Source organism: Bufo bufo, chromosome 3 (genome assembly GCF_905171765.1).
Source record: "Bufo bufo chromosome 3, aBufBuf1.1, whole genome shotgun sequence".
NCBI lineage: Eukaryota > Metazoa > Chordata > Amphibia > Anura > Bufonidae > Bufo > Bufo bufo.
The window spans coordinates 425,793,838-425,812,849 of record NC_053391.1 but is presented as its reverse complement, the minus strand read 5'-3'; the positions used below and the strand labels follow the sequence as shown (position 1 = coordinate 425,812,849).

The window sequence follows — 19,012 nt, the reverse complement described above, 5'->3', positions numbered from 1 at the left end:
AGAGTTTCCAATGCTCGTGGAAAAATTACAACTCCAGTAAATGTGCCCCTAAGGATGTTTTTATCATCAATAGCCATATAGCTACAGCATTAGCAACCCTGGTGCACATAGGTTTGCATAGGAGCTGAATAATAAAAAAAAGACTTTTAAGAAAAGGATTTAAGTAAAGTATGTTACTCAGATTTCTACTAATATCTTTGTCTAATGACTAGGTGACTCAAAGACCCAGCTCACATATGATGAGATGCCTGTTTAGAATTAGCTTTGTTCCAAAGGATCCAATTGACCTACTTCGGAGGGATCCTGTTGCTTTTGAATATTTATATGTGCAGGTAAGAAATCTTTACCATGCAACAACATATTCTAGGTCCCGTGTGGATTACATCTGAGGAAGGTAGGTGTCAATATTGTATGGTCTACATAGTGTTCAGTTTAATAGCAGTTAGGTAAAATAGTAATATATTCTTGTATAGAGGGTACAAAATAAAACAGTATAGGGGACCTTCTGAAATGCCACATTTTCTAATGTAAATTATTAAAAATGAATACGCTATCATACAGGATGGAGGTGATCTTAGTAGATTTTGTTCCTATCCATTACATTGAGCTCAGTCTTCATAGACCCTGCTATATGACACTTAGGTTTTATTGATACTCTTCCTGCAAGCTTATGATGTACTTGATGCAGAACTTTGACAGTGATGCTATTTATTATACTCTTCGTGTAAGTTAAGCACATCAATTTTAAAATGCTGCATGATATTGTCTGTCATTCTGAGTCTAATGCGCCATCTGTTGGACAATTACAGAGTTGCAATGACGTTGTTCAAGAAAGATTTGGGCCAGAGCTGAAATATGACATTGCACTGAGATTGGCAGCATTACAGATGTACATTGCAACAGTCACCACAAAGCAAACACAAAAAATCTCATTGAAATATATCGAGTAAGTATCATAAAAGATCTGCTTGTTTATCCACAGTACTTTTTATATTGTTATAGGCATATTATATACATAGTCAAGTCACATTATTATGACCACTTCCTACTTTAGACTTTGGCAGCTCAGAGTTCATGAAGAAAGTCATGTTTCGACAGCTGGCTTTGTGGGTATATAAGGTGTGCGATAGGCTGTCTGCACACATATCTTCGATGTCATGGGTAAAAGGGGCGATTTGTCAGAGTTGCAAAAAGGGATGATTATCAGCTTTCAGGCCAAGTGTGGCAGCATTTCTGAAATGTGCAGTTTGTGAGCTGTTCACCTGCTGCTGTGGTGAAAGTGTCCATGAAGGTGCACAAGAGTGGACTAACATGCTACAGTAGAGCAGCTCACTGACAAAATGAACCAGATTTGTGTCTAAATCAACAGTTCAGCAAACCCTACAGTGTATGGGGCTCCAAAGCAGACAGATGGTCACTGCACCTCTGCTAATGAAGTTGCATCTGCAGAAAAGCTTAAATTTTTGCCGCAGTATCGCAATTGGACTTCTGCTGATTGGCCAACCAAGACTTCCATGTACTACCCTGTTGCCCTAATTTCCCAGACTTGAAACCAATTGAACATCTGTGGGACCACCTCGATAGTCATTTTTGCTCTATGGATCCCCTCCCATGCACCCTCCAGCAGCTCTAGCAGCTCCAGCAGCTGTCCTTGTTGCACACAGCGGTTACTTTGGATACTAGCTGGTGGTCATAATAATGTAAATCGACTGTAATAGACCAAAATTCTGAATGTTCGTGTCACTTGTCCTAATGCAGAGCAATTGTATAAAGTCACTAGGAATATGAAAAAAAGTTGTAGAAATCCAGCTCCACTTTGATAAAGGAAAATAAATTTATTTTTCTTTATCAAAGTGGAGCTGGATTTCTACAACTTTTTTTCATATCATTACCCGTTGCCTGACTTGGGTTATCCGTGCTCACAGCTGAAGGAGGGGCAGGTGAGAGCTGCTGAATTTTCTCTTTTTTTTAAAGTTACTAGGAAGTAATATTTCTATAGATAGGCTTTTTCTGATAAGCATTTTAATTTAAAGTGGACCTTTCACTAGAATAAAAAATGTAAACTAAGCATACAGACATGGAGAGCGGCGCCCAGGGATCTCCCTGCACTTACTGTTATACCTGGGCGCCGCTCCGTTCTCCCGGTATAGGGTCCGGTATCTTCATAGTTAGGCTCCACCCAGGGGAACCTGCCGGCGTCTCCTTCTCCCAGGCAGCGCTCAGCTCATAGCCTGAGAGAAAAAAAAACCTCTCAGGTTAGGAGCTGAGCGCTGCGATTGGCCAGAGCTACAGCCTGAGAGAAGGAGACGCCGGCAGGCTCCACCCAGTTGAACTGAACATATGAAGCTACCGGAGCATATACCGGGAGAACGGAGCGGCGCCCAGGGATAATAGTGAGTGCAGGGAGATCCCTGGGCGCCGCTCTCCATGTCTGTATGCTTAGTTTAAATTTTTTATTCTAGTGAAAGGTCCTCTTTAATGTCACTATTACTATGAAATAGACTGGATTCATATGATGAACAATGCTGGTTTGCAAATGTCAATGCAAGTAACTGAAATCTATTCACTTCATGTAAAATACAATATAATAAAAATAATTATGAAAATGTATCAGAGTAATATCTTACAAAAGAGGTTTCCTCACATTGATAACCACTTACCGATACATTTGCCTGATAGCTGTAGGGCACATGGGGATCATGGGGGAGTTCCCATTTGGAGCCAACCTAAATGAGCCACAATAGAGAGCTAGGATGTCATGGCCAGACATGGTCACTTTGTAGACCACCTGTTGGTAAAGGTAACAGATTAGTAGTTCATATTACAATTGCTTTGCCTGATAAATCTACTCACCTTAGATATAAGCACAAGAAATAAAAAAGTATTTATACTTGCAGAAAGGAATGGGGACTTGCAACGTTCCTTCCGTCTGCAGTTCTACAAAGCATGAAGGAAAAGAACATAAAGAAGGCGTTGTCACATCTTGTCAAAGCTAATCAAAACCTGGTGCCTCCAGGCAAAAAGGTAAAAAAAATATATCTAAGGAATATACAATCTAAAACTGGAAGAGTGCAAAAATTGGTATAATGAAGAATTTGCAAAGTGTACTTTTGCCTTTCTCTCTTGGCCCAGAAGTAGATGAAGTCAGTAATAACATTTTCATGCTTTAGATTTGGTTATGTCTGTATTATAAAACCAACTGAAATATCAACAATTGGGGAGAAATACTGTAGATCCAGGCCACCTGGACATTTTAACTATATTTTCCATGATAAACTGTATGTATCTGTTGATTGGGATACATCTTTAATTGCTAAAAGTTGCATGTTTTCAAAGCAAAACTATCAATGATCTTCAAATATACAAAAAAAATGTGGCATAAGAGCTAGGGTTAAAATCATATAGGCCCAGATTCACTAATCCTAAAAATGGTGTAAGCTTAGGCCAGTTGTCTAGACCTGCACCAGATTTATCACAGGGGCTCAGACTGGATGATACATTTTAGTACGGGGATAAACACTTTTCTCTGTACCAATTATTGGTTAGGTTACTTTGAGACAGATTTTTATGCCAGAATTGTGGTGCAATTGTGGCACAAAATAGCCTCTTTTAACACACACCACTTTTTTGTAAAGAGCCCTTTCTGCTAAGCCCTGCCCCTTGTTGATCATGTCAGAAAAAAGTGTAGAAACGCTAGATTTACCTGATTGCACCACTTTTTTAGACAGATTTTTGTTGCAGACACATTAATAAATATGGGCCACAGTGCTCACTGACTTTGGACCTGACCAACAGTATTCTTTTTTTTTGCATACAGTTGTTCTGAAAAAAGTGGTTGACCTTTTGGAATACATTTGAACTTTAATAAAGAACATATACTGGGCAGTATAGAGATGTAGTCAAGTATGCCAAAGCCATATACAACTGTATGCCTGCACAGCTGCATACTTCTGCAATTGACTTTTATTAAGAACATATGGTAGGCAGTATACAGATGTAGCAAATGGTAACTTGACTCTTAATACATTAAATGCACAGTTGCAGCAAGCTTTAACTTGACATCTTAAATGAGTTTTGTTGTTTTAAGTGTCAATTTAAAGTTTGCTGCAACTGTGTATTTACTGGGTTTGTCAATTTAATGTTTGCTACATCTGTAGGTGCAGGTTTGCTATTGTCTATGTTAACAATGAAGGGGATGCATGATTCGCAGGAGCACAGGATCCTCCCTATTGAGCTGATCCAGGGGGTCACCCACTACTGATAAAATATAGATCGCTTACCCTAGAGATGGACTATTGATATGTATGTCCTGGAAAGACCATTTAAAACTAAGTAACAAGATATTTGGAAATGTCCATAATCTAATGATTACCAACTTCTGCTACACAACCTACTTATCTATGTTTCACTGTAACATTTCATTATCGTTTTGTCACCCAACTTCCTATTTTTAGCAATACAGAAGAAGATAATGCTATAAATTATGCTGATTGGTATTTTTATTAAGCAGGATTTTTATAATGAAGTCATTTTAAGCAAAACACTATTTATTTATTTTCACAGCTGTCTGCTCTGCAAGCCAAAGTGCACTATCTGAAGTTTCTTAATGACTTACGATTATATGGTGGACGTGTATTTAAGGCAAAATTGGTTGTAAGTGATTTTTTTTTTATACAACAATTAATTCAATATATTAAAAAAATTTTGTCTGTATTTAATTAATACTCCAAAAATAGGGATCATCAATATTTCCTGGGCAATGTTGCTTCATCTTCTACAACAAATATGCATGGAAATTATGGAATTCATTTTCAAAACTGCACAAATATAGATGTTGCCTCCTTGCTTTAAATTGGAATACATTCCCTATACATATTCATCTAATCAACAAACTCATCTATAATGCTTACTACTTTATTTTTAGCTTTGCCTTGAAAGAATGGGCGGTGATGAAGCAGAAGCACTCAACACTTTCTTTTCCTTGTACATACAGCAGGGAGAAAAACATTCAGATGTGACCTTGTTAGTTGGTCCACGATACGGCATCAGCCATGTAATCAACACAAAAACGAATCTAGTCGCCCTGCTTGCAGACTTCAGCCATGTCAATCGAATTGAAATGTATACAGAGGACAATGTAACCGTTAGAGTGGAGCTTCATGTTCTTGATGTGAAGGTAAGTGCAGTTCTTTGATGTTCTCAGACTTGGATTAAAAAGTTGTACATTTATGAAAGCATTTCCTTCCTATTAATAACGCAAGTTTACATATTTTTGTTAACTTTTTGTTATTTTTATAAGAAATTCAAAGAACAGAGAACTTCAGCTTGACATGGTGAAAAAACATTGGGGGAACTTTATCATCTGCGGTGGTTTTGGTGTCAGTTTTAAGTCTGTCTTTGAGTTTAAAGTCTGTCGTTGCACCAAAATTAGGAAATGTCACGCAGTTATATTTGGTGCAAGTGCAATGTGGCATAGATCTATGTGTGTAAAAGTACACCAGGGGTTTGCCTGGTGTGGAGATGCAACTTTTGCAAATGTGCAGAGTTTCTGCAAAATATTTTAGCGTGCCTCCAACAATCTTAAGATAAGATAGCATTAGTATGGCCAGGCAGAAGATGTTCTCTTAAATAAATTATGTGGACAAAATCACAAAACGTACATGACATGAAGCTTTTTATGACATATATTTAAATAATTTAAATCTAAGTTCAGTTTAGGCTGAAATTTTATTCCCACCAATAACTTTTGCGGCATACAGACTAAAAGAATACTGGAAGACGAGTTAGCTAAATAATTGTGTTTTTGGGAATGACTATCATTTTCTTCCCTTATTTTGTCATGCTCCATAATGATCATGTCGAAAGTAAGATAATTGCTTGCTATAAGCAAGCAGTTATCTATAACTAAGCAAACTTATAGAACCGGAATCATAGGACAGGCATACTCTTTCTAAAGGTCATTAGAGAGACTTATAGAAAAAAAAGAAGCACATGAAGTCAGCTCACCTATACAGAATACTGCTTGAAATGCTTAATCCTCTGTCCTTGTGAAACTAAATAAAGGATAGTTTTTAACTAAGTTTGGTTCTCGATATGTATACGGATTATTGAATATTATCCCCACAGTCAACAAATGTGTTGGCATGGGTAACATATTTGGAATCAGTCATAATGTAAAACCAGACCATATTTCACCAATTCCTTTTTGCTTTGACAGTATTAGAGCTATTTTCATTTATGCAGATAATTATTTTGTCATCTATGTTTGATATCTAACATTTATTTCAATTTCACAGCCTATCACGCTGCTTATGGAATCATCTGATGCCATGAATCTTGCCTGCTTAACAGCAGGTTATTACCGACTATTAGTTGATTCAAGACGGTCAATTTTTAATGTGGCAAATAAAAACACAGCAAATCAAGAATCAGGTAAGATAGCATTTATGGATTGTTGAACACAGTATATTGTACACACAACACACTTGGAACAAAGAAAAAGAAGCTAAAATTGTCACTCATGATGTAGGCAGGTACAAATTGACAGAAGGCAGGAAAACATAAGTAGACAGGGCCCAGCACATGTAGACAGAGTCTGCAATAACAGTACAACACAAAATATCACCCCAACAGAACCAAATACCACAGTGCAGCACAAAATACTGCCTCAGCAGAACCAAATCGTGCATTGCAGCACAAAATACATCCCCAGAAACTATCCCTCCTTTTTGGTCATAAATAGCTACCATGTTATGTCCTTCCCAATTGTTTCTAATTAAGATACGTAGCAGGAGAGGTCTGATGTGGGCCCCATCTCTTAACCAGCCCTACCTTCAGCATGCTGCCTGGACTTTTCCTTAGTAATGACACCTATAGTGGTCCCAGTTGTATGCTTTCCAAGTGGCCAAAGGAAAAAAATAAAATACTTGAGTCCCATTTCATGTCACCATCTTTGATACAGACCACAGGCCTTTTCCAGCTTGTGGCCTGGGACATGTATGTCCTTGCACCATTTGTAGACTTCCTCATATACTGGCATGTGGCCTATGAGGATAAATAACAGGGCAGTGATACAGTTGAATTCAGGAGTGCACCTGTGAGCGCCAGCCAGGTACATAGACACCTGATGCGTCCAGCTCTAATTAACACTGAGAGCATCAGATCATTATGTATCTGGCCAACAGCCTTCGAGGAGGGCTCGGGTGGACCCCTGGTCATCAGCCAACCGGGAAATCTCCTTGTAGACCTCCCCTACTACATGGTAGTGAATGTTAAGCTTGACTACATGCATTTTGTAAGCACAGAATCCATATTAAATTTATATTTCCTATTTTTATATTTTTATTTCCATAGGAAATGAAATTCGCACTAAAATGAACTATCATGATTGTGATTGGAATTATTTACCAAAATCAACTATCTTTGCTTATGAAGAAAATCAGGAAACTCAACAAATATTCGCAGACTTGAAACAACGAAACACTCAAGTTTCAGAAAGTCCACTGCGTCATAAAGACCAGCGGAGTTTGTACATAGAGACTACATTTAATTCAGGAGAACTTGATCAGCAACTAACCAAACAATGTAACCATATAGATTTGGAAAACAGCATCAGTGTAAGCCAGCCTGCATTGCTATCTCTGTCAGGACTGGAACACATTAATACAGCACAAGACTCTCCAAGGAGTGCAAAGGTGTCTTTTATATTTGGTGACCATAACCTAGACTCCCTTAACCCACAGACACTTGGCTATGAAAGATTGTTGGATGAAAGTCCTGAAATGTTGGATAAACAAAATATAATTTACTTAAATAATGCCAATATTAAAGACCTAGATTTGGCATCCGATGCTGAAAGCATTCAGTATGCTGCTAATGCTGTTTATGCAAATATATCTGAAAGTAAAATGTTTGGTGCTGCAGAAGGAATCGAAGAACCACTTCTACATGATATATGTTATTCTGAAACCACAGACGATGTTGAAGATGAAGATGAGGCCAGTTGCGAAGAAGATACAATAGGACCAGAGGATACCAGAACAGATATCCTTAACATGTCAGGATCCAGTGATGACATTATAGATTTGACTTCACTTCCACCACCTGAAGGAGATGACAATGAAGATGACTTCCTGTTGCATTCCTTGAACATGGCCATTGCTGCTCCTCCTCCTGGATTTAGAGACAGCTCTGATGAAGAAGACTGTCCTAATCCATCTGTGACAGCTGTCAGTGTATCTAACGATGACATCCCAGTGTCGCTTATTGATGCAGTACCGACAAGTGCAGATGAAAAATGTGAGACAATCCTAGAAGAAACGGTGGTTTCAAACCTTCAAGCGATGCAAGAATTGGCTGTGTCAGAAGACAGCCAAGCAGATGACACCTCAGGTTCTTTTACCATTGTGACATTCATTTATTAGTGTACAAAATCCATTATCCCTTTGAACCATCTCATAATTTTTTATATTTGTGTTACAGTTCATCATAATTAAACCATCTTTTCCTTTTTCCCCTTGGACCTGCCATTATTTTGTATAATTCTTGACATTTATATGAAACACTCATGTTATTTAAAAGGTATGGTTATGGTATCATACGGAACATATATTCTGTTTAGTCATTTTTTTGTTTACTAATTTTCTTCTCTATCGCATAGGTGTAACAATATTAAGAGCATATAGCCCTGAATCATCTTCAGATTCCGGAAATGAAACCAATTCTTCAGAAATGACAGAGAGTTCTGAACTAGCTTCAGCGCAAAAGCAAACAGAAAATCCAGCACGTGCAATATTGCCCAACATTGATGGATACCGGGCTCTGATGCCAGAGCAGATGGAAATTTCTGTAAATAAGAGCCAATATGGATGTATATCTTTAAAGTCTACTTCTTCCTTAGCAAATCGTCAGGCTGTGGAACTCCAGTCAAAAGCTGTGCCTTCAAAACAGATCCTTCATTCTGATAACATAGAAATGGAGCCAGAAACCATGGAGACAAAATCTGTTACTGAATACTTTAACAAGATGCAAATGGGCCCTTTGGTGTATGCTTGTAAGAGGAAAAACAAACCAGATACAGAAATAAAAACACATTTTGATGTAAATGTTACAGTCAAAAAGCAATCAGGTAAACGAACAGAAAATGATGGTGAACTAAAAACAAAGTTTGAAACACTCCCTTCGAAAGACTGTCAGCTCCTGAGTAATTTTAACTTGGAAAGAACTGCTTTTCGGAAGGACAATCAAAGATGGTATAGTACTACTGAGAAGGGAGCAATAGAGAAAGTGCCAGGGGGTTCAGTATATGTAAAGACATTGCCAAGGCTTTCTGGAAAAACTGAAACTGATAGTAAGGATGACCCAAATGTGGAAACTTCTCTTTCAGAACAAGAGGACATATTTATTTCCAATGCAGCTTTTATTTCCTCTTCCAAAGAACTTGGTGACTCTGAAGCTGATGGTACTTCTGACGAGCACATTTCTAAGCTATCAGACGCCGATAAGAACATAAATCGTATTTGTGAGTACCATATTGCCAAGAGTATGTCATCATTTCAGAGCGAAGGACATTTCTCTCTGCAAAGTTCCCAGTGTTCTTCTGTGGATGCAGGTTGTAGTACTGGTAGCAGTTCATGCGCAACTCCTGTAGAGTCTCCTTTGTGTACTACTGATGCTAAACATATTCTTTCTGATGGATCAGTAAAGGCTGGGAGTTACATGAACCCTGATGAGAGACAATCAATGCTTCCAAATCATGGGACAATATATCCAGAACTGCATCAGCAAGGTGATACAGCTTGTCACAGGATGACCGTGCCAGTTGCACATACACCAGTGAATGCAGACCCATTGTTTGGAACCTTGAGAGAGGGATGTCATCGGATTTCTAAAATTAAAGAAACCACAGGTACATCACTAATTGTTTTACATATCAGTCAACCAGTTTTAATTTACTGAAGTAATTCTATGATTTCTCTTGTAATCCTTCTACATCAATATATGAAAGCTGTGTAAAATATATGATATTTCCATTGATTTGGTGTTCACTGCCATAACTCTGTGCAGCACACATGGGATGGAAACATTAAATTATATACAGCCACAGATCCAGATTGATTGTGCTTGCTTGTCTTCAAACACTCTGTAATTATGTCATTTTCACATGTTTTTTTTTTTTCCATCCTGTGGATTCCATTAAAAAACATATACATATATTGTTTTACAGTGGGAGCCTATGGGCGATAAATGCCACTGTATACCATCTTTCACAAGCATCGGTTAAAACTATATATAGGATTTCATGACATATCCATTAAATGGATGCCAATATGCATCTGTCACATCACATAATGTTTGAATTGTGAGCTTTTCCAGCTAATACATTCAACGGAGACATAAAATGTCAACAGGGACGAGTTGAAAAAATTACTTATGCTTATTTATGTCTATAATTAAAAAGTTGCTAAACCTTATACAATTTGCATCTGTATGGCTCCTTTTCTAGGGTTTGGTCTAAGGGGAATTGAGTTGAGGTGAGTTACTTCTACAGACAGCTTAGCAGTTGTGTCAGGTTTTACTATAATGATGCCACAATATAGTAGGAGCAGTAAGGCACCTCCATGCTCAAGGTGGGGTCAGTTGACCTGGAAAGTTTGCTACTGGGGAGGATAAAAATCACACAGCTTGGTGTCTTATTCAGTCATGTATGTCATATAGAGATTATTTGTGTTGATTTAAAATATTGGGAAGAAACCAAAGGTAACCAATTACAGAACAGCTTTTACCCTTTTATTCTGCTTGTGAAAAATAAAAGCTACACTGTGATTGGTCACAGTTGGCAAAAAAATAAAGTTTTCTTTTAGACAATTTTAAAACTGAAAAAGTGAGCAGTCATCCACTGTACAGACATTTTACCATTATATTATGATTATATGTTGACCAGTACCTGCCAATTCTGATTCCAGTTTGATAACTAGCTTGTTAGATGGAAATACTTGTATAACACAGACACCAGGTTATGCATAATTTTGTTCATAGACAGTTGACTCATCCGAAGTTACACAGTGATGCCAGATGATAACTCTTTCCTTCAAAGTCTTTCTGTATTGCCATTGGATCAGATTCATGAAATGCAGAGTACTTTGAACACATCTTACTACTTGGTGGAACAGCAGCTACATGGACGGAAACCAAATAGAATTTGTGTGAGAATTTTTATAGTGGTCACTAAGGGGCATAAGGCTGGGTCGCCGCGTTTTCACGGTGGCCTGGTCTAAAGCAGTGCAGGGATCCCACGGACAGCGGGGCTCGGCTCTTACATGAGAGCCACGCTCCTGCTCTAACAGCCCGGACTGGCAGGAGCGCTGATCCAGGCTAATTAACCCCTTACATGCCTCAGGCAATGGCACCCGCCACATGTAAGCAGTGACAGAGGGGGCGGACCCCCTCTGTCTCCCATCGGCACCCCACAAATGTGATCCCTGGGTACCGATGTGTTTAAAGGCTGGCTGGAGCCTCGTATTATCCCCAAGCCTCCCTTGAGTGCTTTCCAGCAGGCTGCACCTCTCTGGCACAGTATAGCACTGACATTAAAATGCAATGCACTATTTACCACTATTAAGTGGTAGAAAAGTAAAAGAAAATGTATTAAATAAAAAGATTCCATACGCTTTTTCAATGAAAAAAAATGCAAGAATAAAATCTCCTCTCCCCACATGTTTGGTATTTCCACGTCCGTAACGACCCGCACTACACAAATATCATGTAAATTATCCCCTATGGTGAATGCTTTTAAAGAAAAAAAAATTGTAGAATTGCTAATTTATTCTTAATTGCCACCGACTGATTAGACACTGAGTCTTGCCACAAGGGGGCAGAAAAGTGCTTATTCCTCTGCCCTATAAAAAAAGCTAAATTCTTATCAAACTGATAAGAATATGGCTTCAATAAGTGTTTATGCCATCAGGATTTTTAACCCCATGTCTCTCAGAAATGGCTAAAAAAAAATTTAAGGAGTGATTGTAAAAATTATTTTTAGCCCGAAATGAGTAAAGTGCAATCATAAAAAAATGACACAAAGGTGTACATAGCCTTTAAGAAATCACTGTATTGTAGCAATCAGTCCTTCCCTTTTGCTGCTTAAAGGGTCACCAACTTTCTATTGTTTAAATTAAATATTTATGTTAAAGATATATTATAAAAAAATGTTACAGATTTTTTTTAATTTTCTATGTCGCTGTCGAAATGCCAGCAAAGAACCCTGAAATCTTGCTATTTTCACACTGGCCACTAAGCCTTTCTCATAGACTCCAATGCGTTATGAGGATCTTACTAAGCAAAAGCCTTCTGTCACACAGGAGGATAGGTGCCACTGCTAATGAGCGCCGGCTCCCCCGATCCCCACCAGGTGAGGCAGAGCACACAGCATTCAGATGTCGTGGTCAGAATTGACCACGGTATCTGAAATGTTAAATGTCCATGGTTGGCATTACCACTGATTGCTAAAACAGGAGCAGGTGCCATATTTAAAGTCCAGACCACCAACGTAAATATTGGTATAGCGATCGGTAAGGGGTTAACATCACAGGCAGAATTACAATGAAAGCTAACAGCTATATGTAGATAACACAGTCACAGAGCATGCCTATCTAACTCTCCCCTAAATATCAATGAACATCTCCAGTCCATTGTGGCGTATAGTCAATGTGTCACTGCAAATGGTGCACCACAATAATATGCAACTAACAAAAAAGGCTAAACCCTCACGCTGATGTTAAAAAATTAGATTTTAGCCAATATATTCCGGTCAAGAACATATCGGAGCCTGTGCACCCCGCCAAGGTATCTTAGTGTAACGCGGGACCTACCGCTAACCTACCTGTAGTGTGTGAACACTGTCCAATAGGTGCCAAGGTCCGACTCACAGCCAAACTCCCACATACCTCCAAAGTAAGATCACTAATACAATGGGAGGAGGGAGGAGGCTGTGAGCCCCACCTATAACAGGCCATGTGACACAGGCTACCAGGTGCACTAGAATGTTACTAATCATAAGCGTTCGCACATTCAATACATATTAAGAAAAATCACAGAATAGAGTGGCCTTTTAGGGCTCGTTCACACGAGCGTATTTTGCGTTCCGTATACGGGCCGTTTTCTGCGTTCCGCATACGGTCCGTATTCGGAACCATTCATTTCAATGGGTCCGCAAAAGATGCAGACAGCACTCTGTGTGCTCTCCGCATCTATTGCTCCGTTCCGTGGCCCCGCAAACATTTTGAGTCCTGTCCTATTCTTGTCCGTTTTGCGGACAAGAATAGGCATTTCTATAATAGGCCTCCTGTTCCGTTCCGCAAATTGCGGAAGGCACACAGGCATCATCCGTGTTTTGCGGATCTGAAATTTGCAGACCACAAAAAACGGCACGGTCATGTGAACGAGTCCTTACTGCTCAAAACCCAAATACTGTAGCGTATTTATAACTGGGGGAGCAGATCCTCCACATGTGATTCGCTGCAAACGGCAATCCCCAGCAAAAATGCATACAATGGAGGATGCCGGCAGTGGACCACATGTATGGTCAATGTGGCTGTTGTAAAGCATATATCTAAATGTTGACAGCAGCTCATTCAGCATGACTGCCCCATAAGAAGATTAGAAAAAGGAATATGTTTCATTATGAGTTACATCCTAACATAGGAAGTTGCAACTCTCACATCCCAGCTGCGGCACAGTGTCTGATGAAGGCCTGCTAGCCGAAAACTTTCACACACTGCCGTTTAACTATATGTACCAAGCAAACTGAGTAATAAAAGACAAACTCAAAGAAACAGAATTCTGCTGTGATTTATATCTACTATGTCTAAATGTTGACAGCCGCTCATTCAGCATGACTGCCCCATAAGAAGACAAAGATTAGAAAAAGGAATATGTTTCATTATGTGTATGCTAATTCGAAAAAAATATATACAGTACATATATATGTGATACTTTTCCTTTAAGACTGAAAAGGCTAGACCCATGTTTTGTGACTTACTGTTGATAGTTACCATATAATTCTATTGATATTAACTAGGAAGGTCTAGCACTCTATCACATATGCAAGTTGCACACATTCTGGATCTGAAACACTGCACGCTTAAAACTTTTTTAACATGTATAGTTTAAAATTGACTTTTATGTTAAACTCATCATAATTGCATATATGTTAGAGCTGTGTTCCTTCCTGATCAATTAGCAATGTTAACAGTCATAGACAGGACATCAAGTGCAGTGCCATATTTGTTTAGGGTACTTTCACACTTGTGTTGTTGGATTCCGGCAGGCAGTATGCAATCTGTATGCAAACGGATACCATTTGTAGACGGATATGGATGCGGATCCGTCTCACAAATGTATTGCAATACCGGATCCGTCTCTCCGGTTGGCATCGGGAAAAACGGATCCAGTATTTATCTTGTTTACATTTTAAAGGTCTGCGCATGCGCAGACTGCAAAACCGGATCCATTTTTCCGGAACACTTGGGGCCGGATCCGGCATTAATGCATTTCAATGGAAAATAATGCCGGATCCAGCATTCCGGAAAATGTTGCGGAATTTTGGACAGAGAAAATACCGCAGCATGCTGCTGTATTTTCTCTGTCCAAAAACCGTACAGTGACTGAACTGAAGATATCCTGATGCATACTGAACGGATTGCTCTCCATTCAGAATGCATTAGGATAAAACTGATCAGTTTTTTCCGGTATTGAACCCCCTAGGACGGAACTCAATGCCGAAAAAGTTTAACGCAAGTCTGAAAGTACCCTAACCTGAATTTTGTGAAAATTCACATAATTGCAATATTTTCATGTATTTTTTCAGAAATGCTTAACAAATATCTCTGCTTTTCTACTACCCCTAGTGTAGCTTTGACAGAGCCTGCAAAAGGAAGAAGAGATGGCATGCCTACAGCTACTATTAAACACTCGAAAGGTGACCCTAATGCATCATTCAGCATTTGCTCAGAATCAAATGTGCCAACTGAGAACCAAGACTCTCTCCATTTTCACCAAGAGAACCAGACCTACACAACAGAGATAGGTTCCCACCAGTTTGACATCATGGGAGGAAGTTTGAAAATGCCACATAATAGAAAGGTACTAAGAAGGAGCAGCAGTGTCATAACAAAATCCTCGGGCACAGAGGTAACAGACAAGAAAATCTCTTCAATAAGCCTGTGCTTGGATGGGGTGGAAACAGGTCCATCCAAGTCTGAAAAGAGACTTGAGCTTCCATTAGGAAAAAAAATTGCTAAAAGTTGTTCCCATAGTTCTGTGAATTCACTCAGTGAAAGCAAAGATAATAAAAGGTCAAGCTCAACTGGTTCTATGCAAAAGGTACAAAAACAGTCTAGGTCCCTGCCATTGCTGAAAATAGATTCAAGCAACTGGAGATGTCGGGGCCCCTTCAGCTACTGCTTTCAAAACAGGGGAAAGAATGCTGATGATGAAGACGATGAATTTGAAGCTGTAGATCATGGTAATAACAATGAAAATAAAGAATTATCATGTGTGTATCTACCACAATCACCAGTAGAAGCTCAAAAAGGAGAGTTTTTCACAAATGGAAGTAAAGATATAGAATCACCCAGAGGCAGTATAGTAATGGCCACAAAACATACCGAAGAGGAACATTTTGCTGGGCAAATTGAGTTGAGTGTCCAAAACATGGATTTTGATGAAAAGATTTCCAGAATAAATGCACTAAAAGAAAAAGTTTATGCAATACCTGATGGGTTTCATGCTGCTCAAAGGGATGCGAATGAGTTACTCTGTCTAATACGATCAAACCATGCCAGAAAGGGGGAAGATGCAAGCTTAGAAACCTATGACCATGAGCTGTCTCAATATAAACAACGACTGTCTGTTGAATCAAGACAGCTAGGAAGTGCCTGCAGGAAGATGGCCACCGCAGACAAGGGCCCAGAGGAAATGCTGTCAGCTATGACCTCAAGTTTTCAAATTCTCTGTTGTTTAACAGAAGCATCCATGAGATTAGTAAAAGCAGTGAATTCTGAATCACAGCAGCAAGAAATTGTAGCAAAAATAGATGAGGTGGTACTGAACTACATCTGTTTGTTGAGGGCTGCAGAGTCTACATCTGCAAGGATGTTCAGTGATCCCAGTGTTAAACTTATGGCTCGACACTCTAGTACTATGGCTGCCGTTGTAAGCACACTAACTCGTTCTCTTAAAACGCTTTTGAACAAATAAGCTAAGATAGTCACTTCATATACTACCTTAACAAAGCCATACATAAACCTTTTCTTTACATATGTATACACCAATGTAAATTGCATTATTCCCCCCTATCCTAACCTCCTATCCAACACAACACATCTGTCCCATCCCCAGACACCATACTGAGAAATGGCATTACTCATTAGCAAAAATGCTGATGTGATGCAACCTCTTGTAAAAATGAAGCATCTAAGAGCCTAATGAACCTCAATTACTTATCTTGCATTATCTGCAGGCTTACTACATTAGCTGTTAACCCCTGCTGCATCTCCCTCTTTTTCCTCCAGCCCAGTCACATTAGAAATAGCAAATGGAATCATAATGTAAATAAACAGTATTTAATATTTTAAATTATAATTTTTAAGCTCTGAAAATGATGAAATATGTTTAAAATCCAAGAAGGTATTATGATTTACTAGAGAATATATATATATATAATAAATTGATTTTTTTTGTTCATGCTGTTTATGTGTCATAATTTACACAAAGGTATACAAATGTATCAAAAACTTTTGTTTCACAATGAAATCCAATTTTGTTAATGGAGTTGTACAGATTTTGACAAAAGGGCCTTCTTTTTTCTATAATCAGCACCGCCCTTGCCCATGGTCTGTGAGTGGTATTGCATCTGTTCTACATTCAAATGAATACGGCACACCTACAATAACTAGGCAAACTGCAAGAACAGTGGCACAGTTTTTGGGATAAAAGCAGACTTTTAGCATTCTAATACAAGAGATAATGCTCAGTTTACATTGGCTGTACAGTATGGTTGGGGTTTCGAGGCTCCTGTGGGGCCCACTCATGCCTGTAACATTGTAAAGCAGTCAGTCTACCATAGGCAGTATGGCCAGTACTGCTATATGGGGCCCTACGTCTCCCAGCAATGCCCCCTCCTTTCCTCGCAGCACTGTGACAAGCTGTCTGTGGGGAAGAGCTGAAGACAGAAGTAACAGGGAGCATGGCGAGGAGCAGGAATGACCAATGGCAGCAAAGAGAACAGGGAGCATGGCGAGGAGCAGGAATGACCAATGGCAGCAAAGAGAACAGATGCAGTCAGTGAGTTAGTCTGAACTTTCTCTTCTCTGAAGGATGGAGGTCAGGGGGATCATAAAGCTGCTGCCAGTCTGTGTACATAGCTTCAAATGAATTTAGTTTTTATGCTTCTGCCTTCCTCATAATGGTCAAAGAGTCCCAGAAACTTTGTTTTCCTCCTCAGACCCCTGTCATCTTCACTAAGTCTCCCACAGAAACCTTTACCGATAGTGTTTCCCACCTCCTCCCAGCCACCTTATCTCACATAACCACACAGTGCTCCAACTTCATTCACCCCCTCCTCTGTCCACATAGCTCCTTTCATCTTTTGACTCCCTCTAACATGGCTTCTGTCCACCTAACAAAGCTCCTGCTACTTTATGTCCCTCCCTGCTCCTTAGCTCTTGCACAGGGCACTTGCCACTTACTGTCTCCTTGCCACCATTCATAGAGGTAATGCAACCTACTTATTGTGTTTCTCCCCCTGCACCCCCACAGAGACTCTGCCACTTTGTGCACTCCTCCATCCCATACAGAGCCCCAGTCACCTGCTTCCATTTGTTTTCATTACTTACAACCTTAATCCTCTGCAACCCCCGGTCTACTCTTCCCTCATATAGCCAATATCACCTTGTACCCTCCACAACCCCCCCTCCCCAGACCCCTGCCAGTTTGGGACTTCCTGCTGACATGCCCTGTAATGACACTATGCCTTTTATTTTAATCAGATGTCCATTCACCTCATTCTCTCTCTCTTGACTCCTTCATGCACATACCAAGCTAAGTATGTACAGTGAGGAACAGAAGTATTTAAACACCCTGTGGTTTTGCAAGTTCCCCCACCAAGTATTTAAACACCTGGGAAAATCAGTGTTAATATTTGGTACAGAAGCCTTTGTTTGCAATTACAGAGGTCAAACATTTCCTGTAGTTCTTGACCAGGTTGGCACACACTGCAACAGGGATTTTGGCCCACTCCTCCACACAGATCTCCTCTAGATCTGTCAGGTTTCAGGGCTGTCACTGAGCAACATGGAGTTTCAGCTCCAAAGATGTTCTATTGGATTTAGGTCTGGAGACTGGCTAGGCCACTCCAGAACCTTGATATGCTTCTTACGGAGCCACTCCTTGGTTATCCTGGCTGTGTGCTTTGGGTCGTTGTCATGTTGGAAGACCCAGCCACGACCCATCTTCAGTGCTCTGACTGAGGGAAGGAGGTTGTTGCTCAAAATCTCACAATAAATGGCCCCACTCATCCTCTCCTTAATACAGTGCAGTTGTCCTGTCCCCTTCGCAGAAAAGCACCCCCAAAGCATGATGTTACCACCCCAATGCTTCACAGTAGGGATGGTGTTCTTGGGATGCAACTCATCCTTCTTTTTCCTCCAAACACAACGAGTGAAGTTTAGACCAAAAAGTTCTACTTTGGTCTCATTTGACCACATGACTTTCTCCCATGCCTCCTCTGGATCATCCAGATGGTCATTGGCAATCTTTAGATGGGCCTGGACATGTGATGACTTGAGCAGGGGAACCTTCCGTGCAACGCATGATTTGAAACCATGACGGAGTAGTGTTCTACTGACAGTGATCTTTGAAACTGTGGTCCCAGTTCTCTTCATGTCATTGACCAGCTCCTCCCTTGTAGTTCTGGGCTCATTCCTCACCTTTCTTATCATGAGTGATACAACTCGAG

General features: G+C 39.8%; 1 protein-coding gene across 1 annotated transcript in view; it reads left to right on the top strand.

Moving 5' to 3' along the window:
- FRMPD4 (FERM and PDZ domain containing 4) overlaps nt 1-16,680 on the top strand; it is a 544,401-nt gene extending 527,721 nt beyond the window's left edge. The window contains 9 exon segments of the mRNA XM_040424984.1: nt 213-332; nt 810-946; nt 2,898-3,024; nt 4,564-4,653; nt 4,994-5,176; nt 6,297-6,432; nt 7,354-8,391; nt 8,660-9,907; nt 14,909-16,680. Coding sequence (XP_040280918.1) covers nt 213-332; nt 810-946; nt 2,898-3,024; nt 4,564-4,653; nt 4,994-5,176; nt 6,297-6,432; nt 7,354-8,391; nt 8,660-9,907; nt 14,909-16,254 — 4,425 coding nt within the window. The 3' untranslated portion in view covers nt 16,255-16,680.
- The last annotated feature ends 2,332 nt before the right edge of the window (nt 16,681-19,012 follow it).